General features: G+C 41.8%; 4 protein-coding genes and 1 long non-coding RNA gene across 8 annotated transcripts; 2 read left to right on the plus strand and 3 right to left on the minus strand.

Moving 5' to 3' along the window:
• Positions 1-4: 4 nt before the first annotated feature.
• On the minus strand, positions 5-8186 carry LOC124200740 (disks large homolog 5-like). Of its 4 annotated transcripts, none has more exons than XM_046597046.1 (17): positions 7899-8186; positions 7439-7588; positions 7277-7379; positions 6794-7216; positions 6096-6655; positions 5560-6022; positions 4886-5481; positions 4282-4824; positions 3896-4194; positions 2850-3800; positions 2273-2770; positions 1910-2198; positions 1554-1842; positions 1144-1427; positions 572-1073; positions 380-444; positions 5-272 (listed from the first exon to the last, which is right to left on the minus strand). In XM_046597046.1, the coding sequence occupies exons 2-17, from the start codon at positions 7586-7588 to the stop codon at positions 228-230; spliced, it is 6060 nt and encodes a 2019-aa protein (XP_046453002.1). In that variant the 5' UTR covers positions 7899-8186; the 3' UTR covers positions 5-227. The 4 variants fall into 4 exon arrangements, with proteins under 4 accessions (XP_046453002.1, XP_046453001.1, XP_046453003.1 ...); XM_046597045.1 differs by having other exon boundaries at positions 7277-7382; positions 7439-7590; positions 7904-8183; XM_046597047.1 differs by having other exon boundaries at positions 3896-4191; positions 7277-7382; positions 7899-8183.
• Positions 8187-8943: 757 nt separating this feature from the next.
• LOC124200743 lies at positions 8944-9583 on the minus strand. Its single transcript, XR_006877360.1, has 2 exons — positions 9274-9583; positions 8944-9202 (listed from the first exon to the last, which is right to left on the minus strand). It is a non-coding gene; the product is annotated as an uncharacterized LOC124200743 (long non-coding RNA).
• Positions 9584-12670: 3087 nt separating this feature from the next.
• LOC124200744 lies at positions 12671-18074 on the plus strand. Its single transcript, XM_046597049.1, has 5 exons — positions 12671-12833; positions 17070-17220; positions 17282-17478; positions 17530-17817; positions 17878-18074. Exons 1-4 carry the CDS (start codon positions 12685-12687, stop codon positions 17537-17539), a joined length of 507 nt encoding a protein of 168 aa, XP_046453005.1. The 5' UTR covers positions 12671-12684; the 3' UTR covers positions 17540-17817; positions 17878-18074.
• LOC124200745 (histone H2B.3-like) lies at positions 18073-18640 on the minus strand. The gene has a single exon (XM_046597050.1). The coding sequence runs from the start codon at positions 18613-18615 to the stop codon at positions 18244-18246; it is 372 nt and encodes a 123-aa protein (XP_046453006.1). The 5' UTR covers positions 18616-18640; the 3' UTR covers positions 18073-18243.
• A 1690-nt stretch (positions 18641-20330) lies between these two features.
• LOC124200746 (membrane metallo-endopeptidase-like 1) lies at positions 20331-21075 on the plus strand. The gene is made up of 3 exons (XM_046597051.1): positions 20331-20479; positions 20588-20752; positions 20816-21075. The coding sequence occupies exons 1-3, from the start codon at positions 20434-20436 to the stop codon at positions 21049-21051; spliced, it is 447 nt and encodes a 148-aa protein (XP_046453007.1). The 5' UTR covers positions 20331-20433; the 3' UTR covers positions 21052-21075.
• Positions 21076-22928: the final 1853 nt, after the last annotated feature.

Consider the following 22928-nt stretch of genomic DNA (forward strand, 5'->3'; position numbering starts at 1 on the left):
CAAGTTGTATTGCTTGACTTGTATTGTCCAATATATAATCGATACAATGTACATGCGCTGGAAAGAAAACAGCCCCAAGTATAAAAACCCGGTATAACAAATCACACCCTACAATTTTACATAAAAGTACAGAGGAAGAATAAGGTCGACGAAGAGGTATAACAATGTCAACATCGGTAAAAAACCGAAAAGGCTGCCAGTCACAAGTTGCGATTTGTACAAATAATTCACCAGATTGATCCACGAGGCACCCAAAGAATTTTAGTTTGCTCCTAAATGAATACAGTAGATCCAATTAAGTTAACAAGGAAGCAAAACATTTCATTAAAATTTAAAAATAAAGAAAAAAAAAAGAATAGTAAATTTTAATATAACAAACCTGATCGACTACAGCAGATACTTGCGTACACAAACACGCTAGATTTCCACCTGCTGGTATAACCGCTGCGAAATAGGAATAAAAATTCGTTAATCAAAAGAGGAAGACAGTGAAGATGTAAGAATCAAATAACTTGAAACCTGAAGCAGCGAAAACTTAATTTTTCAATAAAATTTCAAAAAGTAAATTTACCAGAAATGAGATGACGATGCTCAGCTTCTACTTTGATGACGTGCTCATACATTTCCTTGGCAGCTTTAGCCGCCGTTTTGTCGGAAGGCAGACGTGTGTCTTTAACCTCGCGAACATGCTTGACTGACTTAAATTTCAAGAGAATTATAATGGGAAAGCAGCGTCGGTTGTGCAGGCGCGATACAGCATTTAGCGAAACGTCCAACACGCCGTGCAAGTTTTTCTCGCCCACATCTTGCACAGCAGATACTGTAATGCACTCATAGTGAGTTCCTTTTCGTCGGTACTCGACAAAAATATTTTCATCAAGGTTTTTCTCCATATAAGACTCCGGATAAGGCATCAATTCAGGCATTACCCGAACGAACTTTCGGGGAAATTCTTGGACCAGCTTGTCCACGACATAGTCCGACAACGGACCAACTATTATAACAGGACGAATTTCTTTGCAATCATAGCGCTCAACTTGAGCGTACGAAACAGGGCGAGGAGGAATAGTATCCTATTTGTCAGAATTAAAAATATTATTGGAATGGATTTACATAGATACAACTCTGCGTCCTCTTTATTACCTGGACGTAGATGGAAGAGAGGCCTAATCCCTCAGAGGATCCCAGTTGTAAACTTGCATCCGAAAAACTTGCAATCTCTTTTGAATCTCGAGATGAGCTGCGTGTGTGCTTCCTCCTTCTGAAAAAACTGCGCCGTGCTGATGTCGATGAACGTCGCGATTCGTGATCGAGATCAGCCAAACTCGAGCGCTGTAGTAGTTCTTCTTCGATTTTATATTTAGACGGAATGACACCGCAACGAACTTTACGACCTTCGTTGTCAACAAGCCATGCTCTCCACAAACCTGGAAAAAGAAGGGTTGTTAATCAAAGGAGTTGCAACGGTACACCGAGCGAGAAAACGACGTTTGTAAGACGTGAAATGAAATAAGTTTTCAATTGAAAGACGAAAATGCAGCAAATGAATTTACCTGGAACACCGTTGAACATGGTGTTGTCAATATGGAGAATATCATCACGGCGGAAGCCAAGTTCCATTTGCTCGTGATTCTCAAACGCCATCTTATCAAACTGAGCTCGAACGTAGAAACTATCGCCGGGTTGTTCGGCGATTTCCCGATATCGTTCCATGTCATGTTGAACAATTAGTGTCACCTTTTCTGTTGGTTTCGCCAATTCGTATGCCGCTTGCTCAGCAGTAGAATCTCGGAGGTTGACGCCGTTGAATTCGAGGATTCGATCGCCACAGCGCAAACCAGCCTGAAGGAAAAGTTCCAGCACAAATGATTTCATTTCTCAGATACTAATGCTTCCAAGTTCAACCTACTTTAAAAGCGGGCGAGTCATTCTGAACGGCGTGAATGAAGATTCCCACGGCGTTTCCGCCGACCAAACTGATGCCGAGGCTATGAGCTTTCTTCATCTCGAGGTACATAAGACGCGGCTCACGATCTCGGTCGCGACATTTGCTGCTGTTTTCGTCGACTACAGGACTGGTGGTGGTCATTGAAGTTGGTCTTTTCAACGTGGCCAGCGCATGGTGACGCGTAAGAGTGCCGTGAATCGAAGGAGGTCGAACTACCGAAGAACGAGATTCACTTCCCCGATCGATCATTCTGAAAATTTGATTTAAAAAATAATGATATAAAATAACCACTAAAAATGAATGACACAATGTTAATTATTATACCGATCAAATTGTAAAGTATTTCTTAAGGTGGCTGCCCCCGGATCGAGAATGTCGGCTTTAGAACTGCTTCCGTTACCACTGTTATTGCTATGGTCTCGCGAATGGCGAGGGGAGTTGCATGGTGTCGGTGATCCCGAGCGCGACTTTGATCGCTGGTGCGATCCTTCGCCATTGCCATCGCATTCACTGCTGGAACTGGTCATTGAAGGAGGGCCCATCAAATTCATGCCGTTCATTTCTTGTAGCTCCTGATATTTCGTAGGATTGTACTGGACCAACATCGTTATCGAATCTCCGCACTGATGAAGGACGCATGCTGCAAGTTGGTATGTAGCGCTACGCATGTTGATACCACAGACTTCTAGAAGTTGATCGCCAACCTGCAATCCAACCTGGGCAGCTAAACTCGACTGATGCACCGACGAAACGAAGACCCCACCCGAATTGCGGCAAAAAATTTGAATGCCCAGCGGTTCAGAAGATTTTTCAATATATACCCTAATGAAATAAAAGATCAAATAAAAAATGTTGTTAAATAGATAACATGTAAGGATTACAACAGAGATGTATGACGTACCTTCGTAGCTCATCAGGTGCTGGTTTAAATTTTGATCCGGACCCGGTGGTCCATGAATACTCATCAATTGACGACCTGCTTCCTACACCAGTACCTGGTCGTCCTGGACTAAGAATTTCGACATGAAAATTGGGCATCGGACTTCCATGTTCGGATAGACGTTCGACGCTGCTCGTCGATATTCTTCCAATGCTGTTTCTGCTGGTCACACTCGGGTTGGACGGAATTCTTATTCTGGCTGGTTCTTTCTTCACGGTGCCAAGGCCATCGGTGTAAGGGAATTGCACGTACTCCGTATGGCTACTTCGATTTGATTCGTATCCAAAAGGGACAGGGACCGACGAATGATTGTGGCTATGCTTGTGCGTCCTTGAATAAGCTGAATCTATGGATGGTGATTGAGCGTGAGCGTGACTATATGATTTGTTTGAAAGAAGATTGTGTGGTCCTCCTAAAGGGAAGTCGTACGGGTTCTCCGTTGACGGGCGAGGCAGCGGAGGCGGCGAGGAGTAACGCGGCGGAGACAAGTTGTGGGGATGGTTATGCATATGGCTAACATGAGGCGACACTTTATATTTTAAGGAAGAATGTAAGGCTGTCGGATAGAGTTGAGATTGTATACGCAGGTGCGTGGGTAGCGCTGTAGGTAAGGCAGCATGGACGTGAATGGGGCCACCGCCCGACAAACCACCACCCGCAACTGTGGTGAGGGTCTGTGTGGTTGAAGAGGCAGCCAATTGGCCACCTCGACACATTTCGGCATCGCCGTCATTTTTGCAAGTTGTTCCACAACTAGTGTTTCCTTTTTTCTTCAAGTATCTACCCAAATCTTCCTTGCCCAAATTTCCAGATTGCACAGAAAGATCTATGCTTCCGTCAGAGGGCGGATCCACTGTTTCCATGCTGGCGCGATCTCCGTAGGCTCTGTAGTCTCCGTTAGGAGCTGCTTGGCTATAAACAATGACAACAGAAATTATATTAGCACACAGTCACTATTGTCTCTCCTAAAAATGTCTAACGACATAGAGATTAGTCTCGTAGCTCACCCGGAATCTTTGTCATCGTCCGTTGTGTCATCAACTGCCACCTCATCCTTAGAGGCTTTCGAGGCGTCGATAAAAACTGAAAGCGGCAGCCTGGCTCGTGGGTATTTGTAACTATGAAATAAAGTGTTGGCCCCTTCCAAATATTCTCCTGAAATGAATGGAGAACCAGCACGACATCGAGGCCAAGTCCCGCCATTGCACATTCTTGTGTCATCTCGTTTGCATTCAGATTTGGAATTTCCCATAACACGCTTTCTCCTGCACAATGTAACCAAACCTGAACCAATTTCCGATTTCTTCTATAGATTACAAAAAAAGAAATAGGAATAAGGTAATTTAAAATCTGTTGAAAACTGTTTCAAAAAAGAAATTAATCGCAATCCTACTTTATGTGATCCCGAACATGAGGAGGCATCATTGCTGGTAATGGTAAGAGGATTATAATGGTCGATAACGTCCTCTAAAATAGCGATGGCAGCTGCCTCACGGTCTGTTGCACTAGCAGTCGGACTATTTGAAGTGGTGCTAGTTGAACGTTTCCCATCATCCGTGTGATGATTATTTTTTTCTTTGCTATGAGGCCTTCGGGTGCGACCCAGTGTCTCACGGAACATGTCCCAGACAACTAGTCCTGCTGAAGCTATAGAACCAGCACTGGATACATTACTGGGAGCATTCGACGATAATGAAGACCCCTTCGAATGTTTGCTCCCTTGGTGTCTTCGAGCGATGGAAAAATGACCGTTCCCCTTGCCTTGGACATCCACCTGGCCTTCTTCTTCAGTTATGTTGTGGGCACTCGAGTTGCTGCTCGGGGATCCCAGAGAAGGCAATGAAACAGGAAACACGGTGGAAGAGAGCGATCCTCGTGCAACTGTAATTGTAGGACCATCATTCTGGCTGAAACTCTCGTCTAAAATTCTGCATACCTGTTCAAAAAACAAACAATATTTCTTAAATTTGAAAGTGTGACAATGAAAATAAAATTACCTCAATAAAACTAGTCATAGAGTCCAAAATTCTGCCATTAATACTGCATAAGCGATCACCGGCCTTAAGTGTACTTTCTCGGGCAGCAATGCTTCCAGGGGTAACGGATCGTATGTAAATTCCATTTTCCAATGTCAATCCGTGAGACACACCACAACCCAAGGGTAACTTTACTGAGTACAATCCCTGGTATAAGCATCTTCTACGCTTTACAGTCAGGGAAACGGGCATTTTGGTGGATCGGAGCAAGTTCAAAACTGAATCCGAATCTGCGGCAGTGCAGCTCAGCGTACCAACTTTGAGGAGGCAATCATTTATCTTCAATTTGCCATCAGCTGGGCCTCCCCGCGCAATAGACACGACGTAGAGGCCGTAGTCATTGTTGTAAACGGGACGACATTTCCCGCCCGCCAACGAAAAGCCAAAATCCATTAAACAGTTTGACCAATCAAGTTCAATTTCCACGGTTTCGGTGTCGCCATCCGAGAAATCAGTTCCTAAGGCGGAATCATAGCTGTGATTAAGTGGAGCACGGCTCTCTTTTTCCTTCTCTTTCTCCTTTTCTAGTTGAAGGTCCCCAAGTTTGTCTTTCAGCTCTAGGAGAAACAATTGATAATACGACGTCATTATTTGAGACTGCAAAACCGTTAAAAGAATTTACGAATCAAATTTACCTTTCAGTTCTTTAGAAGTCTCATTCCTCTGACGTTTGACGTCATCGGAATCACGAAGGGCTTCGGCCAAATCAGAAACGGCTCGATCTCTTTCTCGCCTCAATCGATCACATAATGTGCGTATGGATTCCCTTTCAAGAACAATTTTATCACGTTCCCCAAAGGCCCAATCCCGGCGTTGTTTTGATACTTCAGCTTCTTGGAGTGCTTCTGCAAACTCCGTCTGGATTTTTTCAATTTGTTTTTTTAGTTGTTCAACTTCTTGTTCGCCGCTGTCAACTAGATATAGTTCTCCTCTTCCACTTTTGGGTGTTTCAGTGCGATCTTTGCGAATTTGTTCACCACTCAAACATCCATTTCCGATTCCAAAGCGATTCTTCCGTTCTTGATCATCTAGCAACAGGTTTTCATTCCATTGTGGTTCTTGGTATTCCCCACATCTTTCTCGCATGTGATGCAACTCCTACGAAAAAATATCAATATATATATTAATAGATATGGCAAGAAATAGGTGACCAGATATTTGAAAAACTGACCTTTAACGCATTGTCACGATCCTCCAAAGCGGATTTAATTTCTCTCCGCAACGACTCTACTTCATAGAGCAACATTTTCTTTTCATCGTGAATCTCGTTGCTCTTGATTTCTAATGTCTTTAACTTCTTGTTTGATTGCAGCAAATCATCCTGCAGTTTTTCGATTTCTTTATGAACTGAATCTCTCTCGCGCATGACAAGCGAATATTCCTCCATTGCAGCATTCCGTTCTTCAGTTAGTCTCTTTAAATCTTTACTACTCTTCATTCTGGAAGCCATTCCTTTATTTATCTCTTCTTCATGTTGAAGTTGAATCTTAGTTAAATAGTCCATGTAGGTGTTTCTTTCGCGGATTGCAATGTCCCACTGCATAATGGCATGAGTGCACTGCGACTTCAGAACATTTCTCTCACGTACTGCAGCATTACGTTCTTGAATTGATTCTTCATATTGCTTCTTTAACCGAGTCATTTCCTCTTGGGCAAGTTCTAATTTGCTTACAGCAGCTGAATGAGAGGCCACAAGATCAGCGTATCTTTTTCGCAAGGAATCATGCTCATCTAAGATTATAACATGCAAATAAAATTGTTACTAGATTATTCATTCTTAAAGATAATTATCACAACTAGTAATTCCAAAGAATTGAATTTAACAACATTTAGGCATTAATTTTGAAATACATGAAAAGGCCAATTTACCTTTAATAGCTTCACATTTGCGCAATGTGTTAACATAAAGTTGATTAAGTGTTTCATTTGTCCCATTTCCTTTTATCACAGCTTCCTGTTGCTGCCTTCTCAAATCATTTATCTCTTTCCGATCTTCTTCTCTAGCTTGGCTAAGGCTGTGAACTTCTTGTTCTAAACGCTGCTTTCCAGTTAACACGTCCCCATATTTCGACCGTAGTGTATGCATCTCCTGGGTAGTAGAATCTAGCTTTGACAAAACTGATCTATGTTGTCCACGGTAGTACTCAGATTCTTGGACAGCTTTTTCACATCTATCATGCTGTCTCTTAAGAGATTGCAATTCACTCATTGCTGCCTCACATTGTCTCTGTAGAGCATCATAATCTCGTACTGAAGATAATTGTTGTGGATAGGTAGAGCGAGTTAATGTCCCTATGAATTAACATGAAAAATGTATAAAAAATGTAGCAAGGAAACAATTCAAAACATTACCAGAGGAGGAAAAATTGTAAGATGATGAAATAGAAGAAGCAGGGATATGATGTTGAATCTTTGTTAATTCCTTTTTTAATAAATCTCTATCATGGGTCACTAACTGCTAATAAAAGATTTTGTTAGCATGTAAAAACAAAAATTATAATGTGTGGTTTAAACCTTAAGCTCCGCTTTAAGAAGAGCAAGATTGCTTTGTTGAAGATCATAATCAGGCCCCATGCCAATAGTAGATGAATTTTCACAAAGAATTTGATTCATTGCTAGTGAAAGGTCATTTCCACCAACAATAGATTCATCTGTATTCTCCATCTGCAAATTAGTATCAACACAAAAATATATAAATGAGCAATTCATAAAGGACTGGATAAGAAAAGTTGTCCGATACATGTATATGTACATCTTTTGCTTCAACATTGAAACTTTTTCAATTTCTGAATGGTTTTTTTTTACATACATTTATTATTTTAGTCTCAATCATACAACTAACTAATGGTAGGTATATTCAGCTGTGATAAATAGATGCTGTTTTACAAAAGAAATACACCCAAAATTTTGGGTGCAATGGGCAGCAAGACCTTTTCACTACTTTCTCAACAGAACAAATAGTTAAACTTCTTACCTTTTTTAATGGTAGAATTGTTCTTGATTACAACATTAGCACAGAAAAAATGTCCCACATATTTAGAAAACTTTCCATCTTTTTGCATTACATTCACATGAACCGATTAAATAAGAAAAAAAAACAAAAAAAACACTATATCTTCAATTGCCACGGAGAACCATAATCTATAAACTTGTTGTTGACTCTTAAATGAGTCTTTAATCAGCTTTAATTATGCTGCTGCCTGATGTTGAGTGTTGACTGAGTGACTGTTCGCCCCAAACACACCAAAAGGCAAAAGCCCAATCTCCAAAGTCCAAACCTGAAACCTCTGGTGGTGATAATGGACGTCAGTCCCAACTCCCAAGTCCCAACCTCCAACGTCTTGCGGTACGCGATACCCGCGCCACCGCTCAACATCGTCTGCTGAAATAAAAAAAATATGTCAGGCCGTCACCTGTGTTTTCAAATGTTTTGTTTTGTTATAACTTATAACAAACGGAACACCATATTAATGTGATCATCTGCCAATAAGGCAGTGCTTCGAGGTAAAGTAAATTTCCACGAGAACTTTCTTTTTGGTCAAAGATGAATCCGCTGACGTATTGTTTATCGTTATTATGACCACACTTTTGCGGTCTGTTTCCGTAAATTCCGTCGTTATCAACAAAGAGTTGTTTCTGAATAAACCTCGTCTGAAACTAATACCTCATACCATGTATGCTCTATCGGCTGTATCTACTAATCTGTAATCTTAGAATACATGAAAGATTCAAAAAACAAATTCATGTTCACAAATCACATTCGATAAAGTTTTCGTTTAGTAGCTATAGATGCGGCTAGGTGCAATTAGTAAGCTACTGGAATATCAATTTGGCGAAGGTGTAATATGCCAGCAGCTTCTCTACACGGAAGATGATTAAAAAATATGAACACGCGACAAGTTCAGTTTTCGATGACTATTAGCGAGGGTCTGGCGCGCGTAACTAAAACCGTAAATTCCATAATTTTTTCCTTGTGCTATGTTTACAGACGTGCAGTATAGTATATTCACACGCAAAGATTTATTCCGAATTCTTTATTTTCTTAGGAAATTGAGAGAAGGAGTAGCCATAATGCAATGCTGCACAAACACAATCATTACAATTATAAAACAAACGGGGATTTTTTTTCTTTATTCCCATCGACATCTCTAAATTCTACGTATGGAAATTAATATAGAAAGTGAGCAAATGTTGGTGTCTTCTTGAGCCTACTTAATACAAACAGAGCAAAGATAGGGTTGGTCTTCAGTGTATTCACCCTTCTTTATTTTCACACATCTAAATAGGGAAAAAATAGAGAATTTGCTATTAAAATTAATGAACGTATAAATATTATTAAGAACTATAACCTAAAATGAAACCATCTATCGCAGATGTCGCACCCCACCCAGTCTTGATTAGGCTATTTTCAAAAAGGTTTAAGAAGTTACTTCATTTATAAAAAGTAAACCGCTTAATAAAAATTACTACCTTAGAACACAGTTGGAAATCGCATAAACCAATATTATATTCTTCTTCGGTTCTTGTCTTTATCGAGCGCTTACTCTTGGTCACGAAAGGCTTCTTGGACAGCTCGGTATCTTTTTTTTTTGAGAAAGATGAGTGGGCCACACTGGCCACACTTTCAGCAACGGTGGTTGGAACAACCGGTAAAATATTTTTTTTTAGCAGCACCAGCCTTTTTTCCTGCATTGGAATCACATGAAGCCGGGGAAATCTTCCTCCCAGCCGCTGGAAGGGGGGCACTTGCAGTTACAGAAACCTTTCCATTAGCAATACATCGGTTAATCAGCGTTCGTTGAACGACACGAAGATGAATAAGGAGCAATCCCGCCAAGAGTTGCAGCTCGTCGTTTCACAAGCCTTGATGCTCTTCATCCGCCTCATTTACTCGCCATCGGTTAGTTAACTTGAATTTCCCTCTAGTAAATTGTAGCCTATTAATATGTATAATTTCATTTTACTATCCTATATTACTTTAAAGGCGCTACGTAAATGCAAAGGCTTCCAGTTGGAGTCACTATCACGAGATAATTTATCAGACATTTTCTCCCGCAAGGTGAAAATGATTTCGTTTTCAGTTCTTTACATTTTGTGACGAGTTGTTCTTATATAATATACGAATAGGGAGGTATTCAATTGGAAGAGCTGTATCGCAGTCTGATGATCATTTCGGCTCATTTGCATGTCATGATTCTCGATGTTCATCATTCGACCACTCTATGTCCGACTGAAAGCTTGGCCAAAATTCAAATCCTGCGGCAGTGAGACAACAATTTCATCCATTTGATATAACGACATGATGGGGTTGAATTGATTTCCTTTTTTGTAAATTGACGGGTACATTGGAAACGACCATGTGTCTCATATTACAATCTGCCATTGTGACTGAAAAATACCAACATTTGAATTATTTCACGGCTACTTGGAATGTCCTTCAGCAGTCGTACGTGCACTGTTATTACGCCTGCTCTGCTCCGCAAGGTATAGTTACATCTTTTCCAGCTATTTCCTCAATTGAATATATCTGATGAGATTGACGTTGAGATTCAACTCAATTCTGACAGGGAACTCCAGAGCTGTCTGGTGTTACGCAATGCGTGCAAAATATTTAAATTCATAAAAAGACACTTTCAGCGCACAAGGAAGGCGTCGTTCACCAGCAAGGTGGAATGATGATTAGCTGATTTAAAATTGAAACTTTCCAGTGGGGAATTGTTGACCCTTACTCTTATTACTTTTCTTTAGACTCTATTTAACCGATTCGTGATCATTCCATTTCCATTCTCCACATCATATTCCTTGAGTGAATTTTTGGACGGATTTTTAAAATCTCAAAAGCAATTTTTCACATGCCAATATTATTTGTATTGTTTTCACATATTAGTTTTCGTGAATTATTTGTACGCACTGCGGATGTCTGTCTGTTTAGTAGTTTTCGTTTGTTGCTGCATTTATCCGAGACCGAGCACTTAGCAGTTGGCACTTTTAGTGATCTCAAATCTATTCCAGTTGAATTCCGAATTGTTTTCTGTTGTGTCCCTCAAGGATTCTATCTTCATTTGCAGGGGTCAAATTACAGCCCATTTTTCTGTAAGAGTTTAATTCTTTTGTGAGACGATCTTATTTCGAAGAATAACAAATATTATTGATTTCAGATGAGAAAGGCAGAAAGGGAGAGGTCACCCTGTTATGCCCTTGTAATACCTTCGACAATTACATTTTTCGTCATTCGCCAGCTGAAACTTCTATTTTCTCGCTCTTCGCTCATTCTCTGGTAAATCCAATTGATTTGCTTCTTGCTTGTTTCAATGAACAACATGTTGTGTAATCAGCATATTACGTTTTTATTTTCTACATGATTTTTTTTTGGATCTATTTTTCTGTGTTTTTCTCTAAAACATGACGCCATCTCGACGTTCCTCACACATCATCAGATTGGAGGACAGACGCTGAAAATTTCGGGATGACTACCCTTCCCGATTTTTCCAAGATTCCTTTCCTTAACGCTGGCCATATTAATGCGGTCTTCCAGATACGTCTACCTGAAGTTCTGGACTGACAACTCGATCGCTACTTGATCGCCATCAGACAAGAAGAGAGACGCTACCGGTCTTGTTTGCTTGGCGATCGCCCTTCAGCTGATTGAGAATCGAGACAAATTGCCCGGACTTTCCATCCGGGCGGACTCACCTGATCAACCGCAATTTAATGTTCCAGCTGTAGGAAATGCCCCGGAGATCACTGTCGAATTCAATGCGTCCGCATTTGAAGAAATTCCAGCAACTTAAGGTGTAGCCCGGAAGCATTTCTATTCCTCGGTCTTACAAATCTATCCTGTCGCCTGGAAGTGGATCGTGCAGCTGACAGCTTGCTGTCAAGTTCATTTTCTGAAGGACACGGATGTGGCTAATTACTTCAACCAGTTTCCAGATTTCAAGAAGATCATTTCGTTCAACGGCCATGAAGTGGATAGGAACGCTGTTTATCGATACATCAAATTTACTGCGCCAGGAATCAAATGGCCGAAATCACAAAAACTTGTGGCTAACGACGAAATTCGTTCCACCTTCCTGAGCGATTCTTCCTTTGTTAAACAGCGAACGACCTTTTCGGCCACGGCTGGACTTTGCCGACAACTTATCGATGGGCTCGGGTGTCACGTCGGCCAGTTCGAAATCGACGCAGAAATGATTGAGGCTGTTGATCAATCGTTGATCAACTACTGGGACAAGAGTTGTAATAATGAGAGAATTCCGGATAAACTCAGAGCTATGGCAGCTGCTTACGCTCAGTTTCGCGGAAGGGACTACGGGAACTGGATACAAGGAAAGAGGGCCTTATCTCGGACCCTTCCTGTATATGTCGATATCTGGAAAGACATGTTCCGAAGATTGTTAAAATGAAATGTGGTCATTGTTGATTTACGTCGGGAGCTCTTGGTCTTTTAATTTTCTCAACAGTTCCTCAATCCTCACTGAAGATGCAAAGCATTATCTGAATAAAGTGAATAGATTGTAGATCATTTCATGATAATCCCAATAAAAATGCATACTTCAGTTCAAAATTTTTTCTTTAGTGATTTATGAATTGTGTCAAATATATTCTAGTTATTTTCAGTTAAACTCTTCGAGGTTAACCCAAGATTTCAAATTTCAAAGTTCTACGTAACTCAACTACGCTCACTAGATGGCCTATTGTTTATAATCGATTTTCGTTTGTGAAAAACAGCTGTGTAAAGTGCCACAGAACGCACAAAAATGAAGCACGCTGCTATCGAATGTCTGTCTTCATTCAAAAATTCGTTGTCATTAAATCGCAGCAAACATTTACTCATTCTTGGCACTGGAATTGCTGGACTGTATCTTGTTGGACAAATCTACGTCTCTTACAAGAAAGCCCAACGCAGGTGAGCCATCTATTGTATCACATTGAAAACCTTCTAAAACTCGACGGTCTGTTGGAAATGGAACTCTTGTTGGCGGTGTCGACCGTTCAACTTCCAAGATTGAGATAAGAGATGACACCTTTGTTGTTGCTAGTTCGTCCTTATATTTCACACTGCCGTATAATACAGCATTTTGGTATTTCAATAGTTGGTTTAGGGTTGAGTAGGGTAGGGAACAATAGATTGAATGGGAAGAGAGGGTAAAATTGGGGCCCTCTGTTGAGGTCCCTACAAATTACACAGAATTAACAATAGCAATAATGTCGATCACTGTTGGGATGCAATAAATTCCCAACACACTCCCCAGTAGAGCCCGTTCAATTGGCTCGACATCCTGATCGACTTGATATCCGTTGGATTGGAGATCTGAAAATGCGGTTGAAGATGGATGGCCTGGATTAAGAGGAGCTGTTTCGTTGACTGGCTACGGATTCAGTTAATTGTCCATTCCATTTGATTCCGATTGAGAGTTGGCTGACTCTTTGGAAGTTTGCCACCAGGATCCCATACCGATTGGTGTGTGTTGGAATCTTCTTCAATGTCCTTTAACACAAGAATATTTTTTAGTAGATGTGAAACGATTTTGTTTGGTACCTGGGTTAACGAATAAGAGAACAGCAACTGGTTGATGAGATGTTCTTCTATACTTGGTAACCTTGAGATGCGTTTAGGAGCTGGTTTTACTGGCTCCAAGCGCTTCCGTTTCATTGAGTTTTGTTGATTGGCCAATTCCGGAAGAATTGCTGCTTGACTGCACGGCGATCTGAACTTCGGAATGATTTCTTGGTTGCTTTCTACGTTTGTTGAATTGACAAATGCAGCGGCTTCTTGAGGATTTTCTTTCGAAGCTTCCTGGATTTCTGGCGACGATGATAAATTTCCAGAAGAAGAGAAGTTGGTTTGTTTAAGTTGACTCGGAAAAGAGTTAAGTGTTTCCAGCGATGCAGCTGGCCTTCCCGAGGGGAAAAAAAGAAAGGTAGGAATATCCTTTTCTTTGGAGCCGGCTGGCGGAATCCTAATAATTGAATCTTTAGTTTTTAGACAATTGAATGTGTCAGGAACTTCTGCTTGATAAGTAGGAGTTTCTTGATGACTAAGAGAGTGAGGAGCTTCTGCCGGATTGGCTGGAGCTTTTTGAAGATTGAGAGTACCAGGAGCTTCTGCCGGAGTAGCTGGAGCTTCTAGAATAATGAGAGGACGAGGAGCTTCTGCCGGAGTAGCTGGAGCTTCTTGAATAATGAGTGTGCAAGCAGTTTTTTCGTTGCTAGAGGAGCTCAAGAGATTTTTGGACTCCACTGCATCTACACCATCTAAGTTTGCAAATTTGAGGTTAGTTGCTTTCAGCTCGTCTTCAAACCTTTTTTCGTCTTTGTTTCCACTGGATTTGACCGGAATATCTGAGATTGATAGCCCTTTTTTTGGTCGTTGTTGGAGACTGGCTGTTCCAGGCTCCTTTTCCATCGGGACTTCTTTTGACTGGGCTGATTTGACGTTTTGGTCGCTGTAGCAACTTTTCGCGTTCGATGATGGGATTTTTTCTGCTCCTTCCAGATTTGCTGAGTTTTCTAACTTTGAAACAAAGGAATTATTTTCTTTTATTTCGTTCCTTTCAAACCTTTTTTTGTCGGGATATCCGTCTGGCCCATCCGGAGAATCCGAGAGTGAGTCTCCTTTTTTCGGTGGGTGAGGGAGACTGGCCGTTCCAGTCTCTTTTTCTTCCGTCTGGATATTTTCTTTTGACTGGTATGAAGGGGTGTTTTGAAAACTACAGCTTGTTGTCGTAAGCGACGACACTTCTAGTGGAGTTGGGTTTGGCACTAATACTGCTGCAAATTGAGATGTTGAGAGGGTTTTGAGAATTGACTCTATTACTGGATTTGTTTGAGAAGCTGGCTCCTGAGAAGCTGTTGGTGATAAGTTGACATCTCCTGGAGCGACGGGCACTGAAAAGGCTGTTGAGATGGCTGCGATCACCTGACTGATTATGTCCCGATTGAGTTGTGCTTGGGTTGCTGCCTGGTTTGCTGCCTGGGTTGCTGCCTGATGTTGGAGAATTTGGAGCATTCTTTCTCTGTCCTTCTCCCATTCTTCGTCATCTGCTTCCTTTTCGAGTTTGTCTAACCATTCTCTTCGTTTTTTCTTTAAGATGTGAATTTTGGCGACAATAACATCGTCCATTGTTTGGTACATGGTGTCGATGTCTGCATTGATCTCTTCTTGGTCTTCGCCTTCTTTGTACATTTCAGCCTGGACCCTTTTTGAGAATATCTCATAAGTTTTGTAGAATCCATCTAGCTTTTTTTCTAATTTTTCGACTTCGATAAACGCTTCCAACGTCATTTCTGTTGATTTGTACGTTTCGACGAGGTTAATGATACGGGTGATATGCTTTTTAATTAAAGTTCTTGCGTAATTTGGAGCCATTGTGAGTTGGAGGTGGCTCCTAAGGAGCTGCTGAGAGTACGAAAAGAAGATAATTAGTTTAAATTAATGTTTTGATTAAGTTGATTAGCCTTTTTGTTTGTTGTTCTGCTCGGTCTTCGGAGATTCGTGGTGCCGAATTAAATTCTGCTGTCTTTTCCACTTTCTTTGAATTCCTTTATGTGAAGATATCTGCAAAAACTGAATGATTTTGGAGCTAGGGTAATTTTCTAGCTCCTTACAATCCCACAAACGGCATAATAACAATTTTTAGGAAAGAGAATTTAAAGAGTTTTTGCCGCAAGACGGCGGTTTCTAATTCCCAATTTTGTGCTCAGAGGGCGCTTTGTGCCTTCTCAGAAAAAGAGAAAGATTTCCCTTTAAGCAAACAAAAAATGCAAGAGCGTAAGAGCGCGAGATTTGTTTCGAAATGGCGGAAGGCCTTTGTAAATAGAGAGAGAGAAAAAAAATTCAAGTTTTAATCACCCTAAGGCGCACACGAGGCGAACGCGTTGAAAGGGTAGAGAATTTTCCCGCGTTTTTTCCAGTTTAAAGGGGAAACCGGCCTAGCCCCCCAAAAAAGAGAATATTTTTCTGTCGTATTTAGAGAGATCGTTGTGCCTTCTGAGACAGAGAGAGATTTACCCAAATGATTGAATAACAAACAATGCAAATTAATTCAAAAAATGAGAGAGATTTGTTTTCGGGAAATGGTCTAAGGCCATAGCAAAGAGAGCGATAATTTATTTAAGTCTTTTCACCCTGGGGCTCACACGAGGCGAACTCATTGAAGGGTTAGAGAAGTTCCCGCGTTTTCCCAATCTAAGAGGTAGGGAAGCAAGCCCCCCCAAAAAAAAATTCTTGAAAGGAAAGAGATTCCCGCGTTATCCCATTTTTAAAGAACGGGCAGTGAACCCAATCAGCTGAGATTCGTTTTTACAATGCCGGGAGGCGTATCAAGAGATAGAGAGGGAATTTAACCTAAGGCTCACACGAGGTGAACACGTTAAAGAGGTAGGGAAGTTCCCAAGTTTGCCCAATCTTAGATATTGGAAAGCAATATCCCCCCAAAAAAAAAAAATTTGTTGAAAGGGAAGAGAGAATAATCAACTTAGGCGATGATAATTTACGTGACAAAAAAAGAAATCCCCCTTCAAAAATGATTTAGGAATCCTATTTTAATTTTAAGAAACTTTGAGGAAATATTTTAGCTTTAATTCAAGAGAGAGAAGAAAAATAATTTACTGTTTAGAGGGATCTATTTGCTTACTAGACCCCTGAGAACAAGTTAAACTCAGAGAGAGAGAAAAAGATTCTAATAAATGACTGACCTGCCATAATTAAACACAATTTTCTTTGATAAATGGCGGCAATGATTAAGCAAAAGGAGATAACGAGAGAAAGATTTGAGTGTGATAGAGCGAAACTAACTTAACACTGGTTGGAGAAAACTCCGGTTCGAAGGACCATGTTGGAAATGGAACTCTTGTTGGCGGTGTCGACCGTTCAACTTCCAAGATTGAGATAAGAGATGACACCTTTGTTGTTGCTAGTTCGTCCTTATATTTCACACTGCCGTATAATACAGCATTTTGGTATTTCAATAGTTGGTTTAGGGTTGAGTAGGGTAGGGAACAATAGATTGAATGGGAAGAGAGGGTAAAATTGGGGCCCTCTGTTGAGGTCCCTACAAATTACACAGAATTAACAATAGCAATAATGTCGATCACTGTTGGGATGCAATAAATTCCCAACACGGTCGACGGACATTTGCAGTTTTATTATTTTTACAGGAAGAAATGGGCTTCTGTGGAGAAGAATATGGTTATCCTTCATCAGTTTGAACGGGGAAAATTCACGCCCAATGTTTCTCCGTAGCCCCCTGAAGTTGGAGACATACCTGAGAATGACTGGCATTCCTAATGAGGTGAAATAGTTGATCTTTCTCTTAAATATTTAATATATTGACTTGAATTGTGGCACGATAGAATAAATTTGAGGAACCAATGGGTCTCAAAGGTAAAACTCCATGGATCACACTTAATGGTGACAAGATTGCTGACTCACAGCTGTGCATGGAGCTGTTGGCCAGAAAGTTCCACAAAGATTGCAGTTCTCACTTGTCACCCAAAGAGCAAGCCATAGTGAGGTCATTCCACATTATGGCTGAGGAGCATCTCTATTAGTAAGTTCATGTGTAGTGTTATGAGTTTTACTCGAGATGATTGAAATCAAGTTTTATTTAGGGGTTTGCTTCTGTGGTGCTGGGTGTACACCAAACGAAGGACCCTCTGGCAAGTTCCAGTTCAAACAACACTGATTTAGCTTCAGTATTTCAGTAATAACTTGTTTAACACAGGTTCAATGCAACCTTCCTAAAAGTCTCAGCCTGATATGTTGCCTTTAGTTGTCAAGAAATTGAAAGGCCAAGCTCAAGGGCAAGGAATAGGAATGGGTCTGCACACTGAAGCCGAAGTCATTGAAATGAGCGTTAAGGACTTGCGAGCCATCTCCAATTTCCTTGGTAAATTTTTATTTTCTTGTTGTTTTTCTTTCTTAAAAGTTCTTTCAATTTCCCGAAAAGGTACCAAACAATTTCTGATGGGTGACAAAGCAATTGAAGCAAATTGTGCCGTCTATGGAATTCTCAGCCAGTTGCTGTGAAACTGCCCAGTCTCCCCATTTGAATGTTTCCTTTCTATATATCTAAACGATCTCCCTTGCAAAATATGAAATAGTACTTGTCGGTGTAGTAAGTAAAAGTCTGAGATTATGTTAATACTTTCCTTTTATATATATTTATTTCCTGATCATGCGCTTGCATTTGTCTACCGTAAAGTAGAACTTATCACTTAAGTAAGAAGCTGTGTGGTAGTTAAGTATAATTCTTTTCTATAAACGTTTGGTGGCCCTGAAAAGGGCCGTTTTGAAAGAGAACACCGGAGACAATTTACTTGGTGCTGGTGTACTTGGTCACTGCCTTGGTGCCTTCAGACACGGCGTGCTTGGCCAACTCACCGGGCAAGAGCAGACGGACGGCCGTCTGGATTTCCCGGCTAGTGATGGTCGAACGCTTGTTGTAGTGGGCAAGACGGGACGACTCTCCAGCGATGCGCTCGAAAATGTCGTTGACGAAGCTGTTCATGATGGTCATGGCTTTGGAGGAGATGCCAGTGTCGGGGTGGACCTGCTTCAACACTTTGAAGATGTAAATGGCGTAGCTCTCCTTCCTCTTGCGCTTCTTCTTCTCGTCTCCTTTGGCAATATTCTTCTGGGCTTGGCCGGCCTTCTTCGCAGTTTTCCCGCTTACTTTAGGGGGCATTCTAGGACTTGGGTAAATCTGATCTGAGAAAGTAAGGCATAGCGACACTAGAACGTATTACCACTAGAACTTTAAGAATCCGACACTAGAACGCGACACTAGAACTACAAATTTTTTAACGCGTCACTAGAACGCGGCACTAGAACTTCAAGATTTTAGGGCCGACACTAGAACTTATCAACCCCGACACTAGAACGCGACGCTAGAACGGCGACACTAGAACGGCAACAGGGCCGACACTAGAACGGCGACATTAGAACGCGACGCCAGAACGGCGACACTAGAACGCGACACTAGAACGGCGACACTAGAACGGCGACACTAGAACGGCAGCCGGGCCGACACTAGAACGGCAGTCGGGCCGACACTAGAACGGCGACACTAGAACGGCGACGCTAGAACGGCAGTAATTTCAGGGCCGACACTAGAACGGCGATAATATTAACGGCGTCACTAGAAAAACGTCACCCGTAAGAAAAATAGGGCATGTTAGATAGGGCATGTTATAGAGTACGGGAGTAAAACAACGCCCTTAGATTCCAGCAAAACACCTTATTTAAATCTAATTCTAGGTGCATACATATACAAAAGAAACCAAACAACAGTCTAGCAAGTATATAAATGGGAATAGAAACTGTTTTTATTAAACCAATTCCAGCCAACTAACTAATACGAATTCTTGGGCAGCTGTCATGACTTAACACCACAATTGAGCAACAATTAGCAGAGGAGAATTGACACTTTGCCGGCTTCGTGAGAAATCGGAATTGTCCGTCTGCGACTTGGACAGTTGGACGAACTGCCAAGCCGTGAGCTTCAGCACGACATTTATCCAGTGAGGAGTGTTGTCGATGGGATTAAGGGCGACCCGAGTCGGCCAAAGTGGCTGGTTCTACTGTGTCGGTCGGACGGCGGCATTGTGCAAGGCGCAGGATGGAGTCCGTAAATTTGGATTGGCGGAACGGCCGACTTAAAAGGTTACGTAAGGGTTACTTCTGAAAAGGTTTTTCAGGTCACTCAGGTGAAGCGGGTCGAATCATTGGAGAATAATGTTTCCTCGATCGTCAGACAACAAGTGCCAACTCGTTCGTCGAATGTCCTTTCATAGCATAACGAAAGTATAAATGGATTGTAGTATACTGTCTTCAAAGCCTTGTACAAAGGCACATGCGTCGCATAAACATCACATAGTTCTTGGAATGTATTCCGAGGATTCCATGAAATATAACGGCAAAAAACGAAAATACGTTTCTCTAACGTGATATGCCTAAAAAAAAGAAACCCACTGATGATCAAGCTCAGTACAATCTCATACCGAGTCTGGATGAAACGTCGACTTGGTCTTACGGCCATCTGTTTTTATTCCAACACTATTCACACACAATGGTTGATTTGCCCCCTGAATAAGTGATCACCTCGACTGCGTCAAGATGTCAACTAGTGATTGAACAATTTTGTGACTGTCATTCTGTCCGAAAAAGCCATCGAACTATTTGAGTGTGTGTTTGGTGGTGGTGTTGGAAAGGAGAAAAGAATTGTGTGTGTGTGTCGCGCTTACGCCCTACAGCCTAAAGAACGTAAGAAATATGGCAGAAATGGAACTTGCGATCGCAAATTCTATCGCATCGATCCTGTTACATCGTCGAGCTATCACCCAATGCCTGATATGCAGTTCCTCATGGCTTTTCATTAAAAGAAAAATTTATCCAATTGGGTTCCCAGTTGACTGTTTCTGCGGAGCGCAGGACTCGTCTAGAGTGACGCCTATCCCTTTGCGCCACCGTCGTCGTCTTTGTGGCCGTCGGATTGGCTATCGCCATGGCCGCTTTCATCTACCGAGGCCAGCAAAACGACCCCTCAAAAGGTTCGGCTATTTTTCCAATTCTCAATTTTTTGGTTATTAAATTATTATTTTTTTGATGAGATTGATCTGTTTATAAACCCCAATATCCCCATTGCCATCTTGAAATAGTGTTCGATAGTGAAACTCTTGCCATGGTCTCGTCCTCTGCCGCAGCCTTTACCGTCAGCAGTCACAAAGTTCTCGATTTGGACAAGGCCACCAAATCCGACGCCGATCCTTCGGCCAAAAGCGCCAACGGCGACGTTTGCAACACTTCCGGCTGCGTCCTGGCAGGTACAAATTAACTTGTCCCATCTACTTTCCTTGTGAAAATCAAGTAATTTGAATTCTCGATAGCGGCCGAGATCCTGAAAAATATGGACAAGACGGTGAATCCTTGCGAGGATTTCTACTCGTTCGCTTGCGGCGGATTCGAAACGAGGAACGTGATTCCGGACGACCAGTCGAGCGTGACGACTTTCAGTTTGATTAGCGACGAAGTGACGGAGCAGCTGCGGTCGCTCATCGAGAGGCCCACCAAAGAAACGGACGCTGCTGAGCCGTTCAAGCTGATCAAGAAAGTACGTATTTAAAACCATCTCTTTCTTCTTTGATGTGCCGGCCTGGATGGATAAATAATTCCGTTTTGAATCGCAGCTCTTCCAGTCGTGTTTGAACAATAAGACCCGGGCGGAGGAGGTGGGCCTGGCGCCGCTCAAGGAGGTCCTTGACCAGTTTGGCGGCTGGCCGGTCGTCGTTGGCGACAGCTGGGGCGACGACGATTTACAAGTTCCGTCTGGCCGGCTACTCGATCGACTACTTTGTCGACTTTTCCGTCACGACCGACCTGAAGAACTCGACTTCGCGTATTATTGACGTAAATAATTTCGCCCCTATTGCCATCATTTCACCTCGTCAGAAATATTGAATGGTTGATGATTCGCTTATTATTTCGTTGGGACAGTTGGATCAAGCCACTCTGGGACTGAGCCGGGAATATCTGATCAAAGGTCTCGGAGACAAGGACGTCAAAGCTTACCTCGATTATCAAGTCGGTTTAGCCAACTTCTGGGAGCGATAAGGATAAGGATACCGCAACCAAGCAACAGACGGAAGCGCTGGAATTTGAAATCAAGCATGCCAATGTAATTCTTCTATTTCAAAGCCTCTTTTCTCCCTTTTCTCCCTCTAAGCTGTGTACGTAGTAAAATAAAATGGCGGGATCATTAATTTTGATTGCTATACCCTTCCCGACCGAAAATAAAAACAGATCAATTTGCCGAGGGTGGAGCGCCGTGATGCCAACAAACTTTACAATCCCATGACTATTAAAGAATTGAGCCTCAAATTACCCGAAATCCCTTGGCTGGTCTTACATGAACACGATCCTGGCCCCGCATCACGTCCTGACGGAAAACGAGCGCGTCGTTGTCGATGTGCCCGACTATTTCCCCAAGCTGGTTGATTTGCTGGCCAAAACTCCTGAGAGGGTACAACATCCATCATCATCCAGCGTTTTTCACGAGGTTTTTCATTAACAACACAACATTTTGATTTGATTTTCTCAAGGACTTTGGTCAATTATTAGATGTGGCGCGTTTCCTCGGCGTCTGTCGGCTACTTGAACGAAGCTGCTAGAAATCTGCAGCTGAAATATTCCGCCGTCTTGACCTGCACAACTGAACGAAAACCCCACTGGGAGGAGTGCACTTACCTCGTGTCCGGCAGGTAACCAAATCTTCCTCCTCATCCCAAAAGAAACTCGTTAATTCAAAACTTGTCTTTTATTTTATTTTTCTTTATATTTGCATATCCCTCTTTGTGTGTTTGTTGTCTGGCACAGAGCCAAAAAATCAAAAGGCAAAATGTAAGATGAAGAAGACACGCCCATTTTTATTTGATTCCGCCACATTTTGTCCTTTGCTCTTTTCTCTGTTTGTTTATTTCTTGTTGACTAACCCGGACTAAACTCGTGTCCTCTTTTTATTTTTCGTTTACAGTTTTGGCAATGCCGTTGGCGCCATGTACGTCCGCGAATATTTTGAAGAGGCGGCGCCAATCGATGAACGAGATGGTCAAAAATATCCGCAGCGTTTTCTCGGAAATAATCGACGAACTCGAGTGGATGGACAATGAAACCCGTAAACCTTTGGGTGCTGACGGTTTCAACTGGTTAAAACTGCATGTGATATATTTGACTGGTACGAAGAAAAGGGAGCCGATTAGTGAACGTCATGCCTATGCCGAGAAAATAATGCCGGAAATTCTCGACTCAGCTGATAATCCTTTAACGGTTAGACTTGCCAAGATTTATTATCATTTATTTTTTTTTAACTGTTGAAACTTTAACAACAATACAGGGAAGACAATGGTGGGTCAATTCAGATGAACCGTGGCAAACCTTAGCAGCTTGTATGGAAGTCGCAAATGCATTAAGATGTCCAGAAGGACCGGAAGCTTATGTTTGTCA

Source organism: Daphnia pulex, chromosome 8 (genome assembly GCF_021134715.1).
Source record: "Daphnia pulex isolate KAP4 chromosome 8, ASM2113471v1".
Taxonomy (NCBI): Eukaryota; Metazoa; Arthropoda; class Branchiopoda; order Diplostraca; family Daphniidae; genus Daphnia; species Daphnia pulex.

Bases quoted from the DNA above. Each gene is read 5' to 3' on its own strand.
- LOC124200740 (XM_046597045.1), bottom strand. From the start codon at position 7,588: ATGGAGAATACAGATGAATCTATTGTTGGTGGAAATGACCTTTCACTA. The intron at 7,383-7,438 runs GTTTAAACCACA...ATCTTTTATTAG, and splicing joins TTCTTAAAGCGGAGCTTAAG to CAGTTAGTGACCCATGATAG. The intron at 6,023-6,095 runs GTCAGTTTTTCA...ATTTTTTCGTAG, and splicing joins ATCGTGACAATGCGTTAAAG to GAGTTGCATCACATGCGAGA.
- LOC124200744 (XM_046597049.1), top strand. From the start codon at position 12,685: ATGAAGCACGCTGCTATCGAATGTCTGTCTTCATTCAAAAATTCGTTG. The intron at 12,834-17,069 runs GTGAGCCATCTA...GGACATTTGCAG, and splicing joins TACAAGAAAGCCCAACGCAG to TTTTATTATTTTTACAGGAA. The intron at 17,221-17,281 runs GTGAAATAGTTG...GTGGCACGATAG, and splicing joins TGACTGGCATTCCTAATGAG to AATAAATTTGAGGAACCAAT.
- LOC124200745 (XM_046597050.1), bottom strand. From the start codon at position 18,615: ATGCCCCCTAAAGTAAGCGGGAAAACTGCGAAGAAGGCCGGCCAAGCC.
- LOC124200746 (XM_046597051.1), top strand. From the start codon at position 20,434: ATGGCCGCTTTCATCTACCGAGGCCAGCAAAACGACCCCTCAAAAG. The intron at 20,480-20,587 runs GTTCGGCTATTT...ATCTTGAAATAG, and splicing joins GCAAAACGACCCCTCAAAAG to TGTTCGATAGTGAAACTCTT. The intron at 20,753-20,815 runs GTACAAATTAAC...AATTCTCGATAG, and splicing joins TTCCGGCTGCGTCCTGGCAG to CGGCCGAGATCCTGAAAAAT.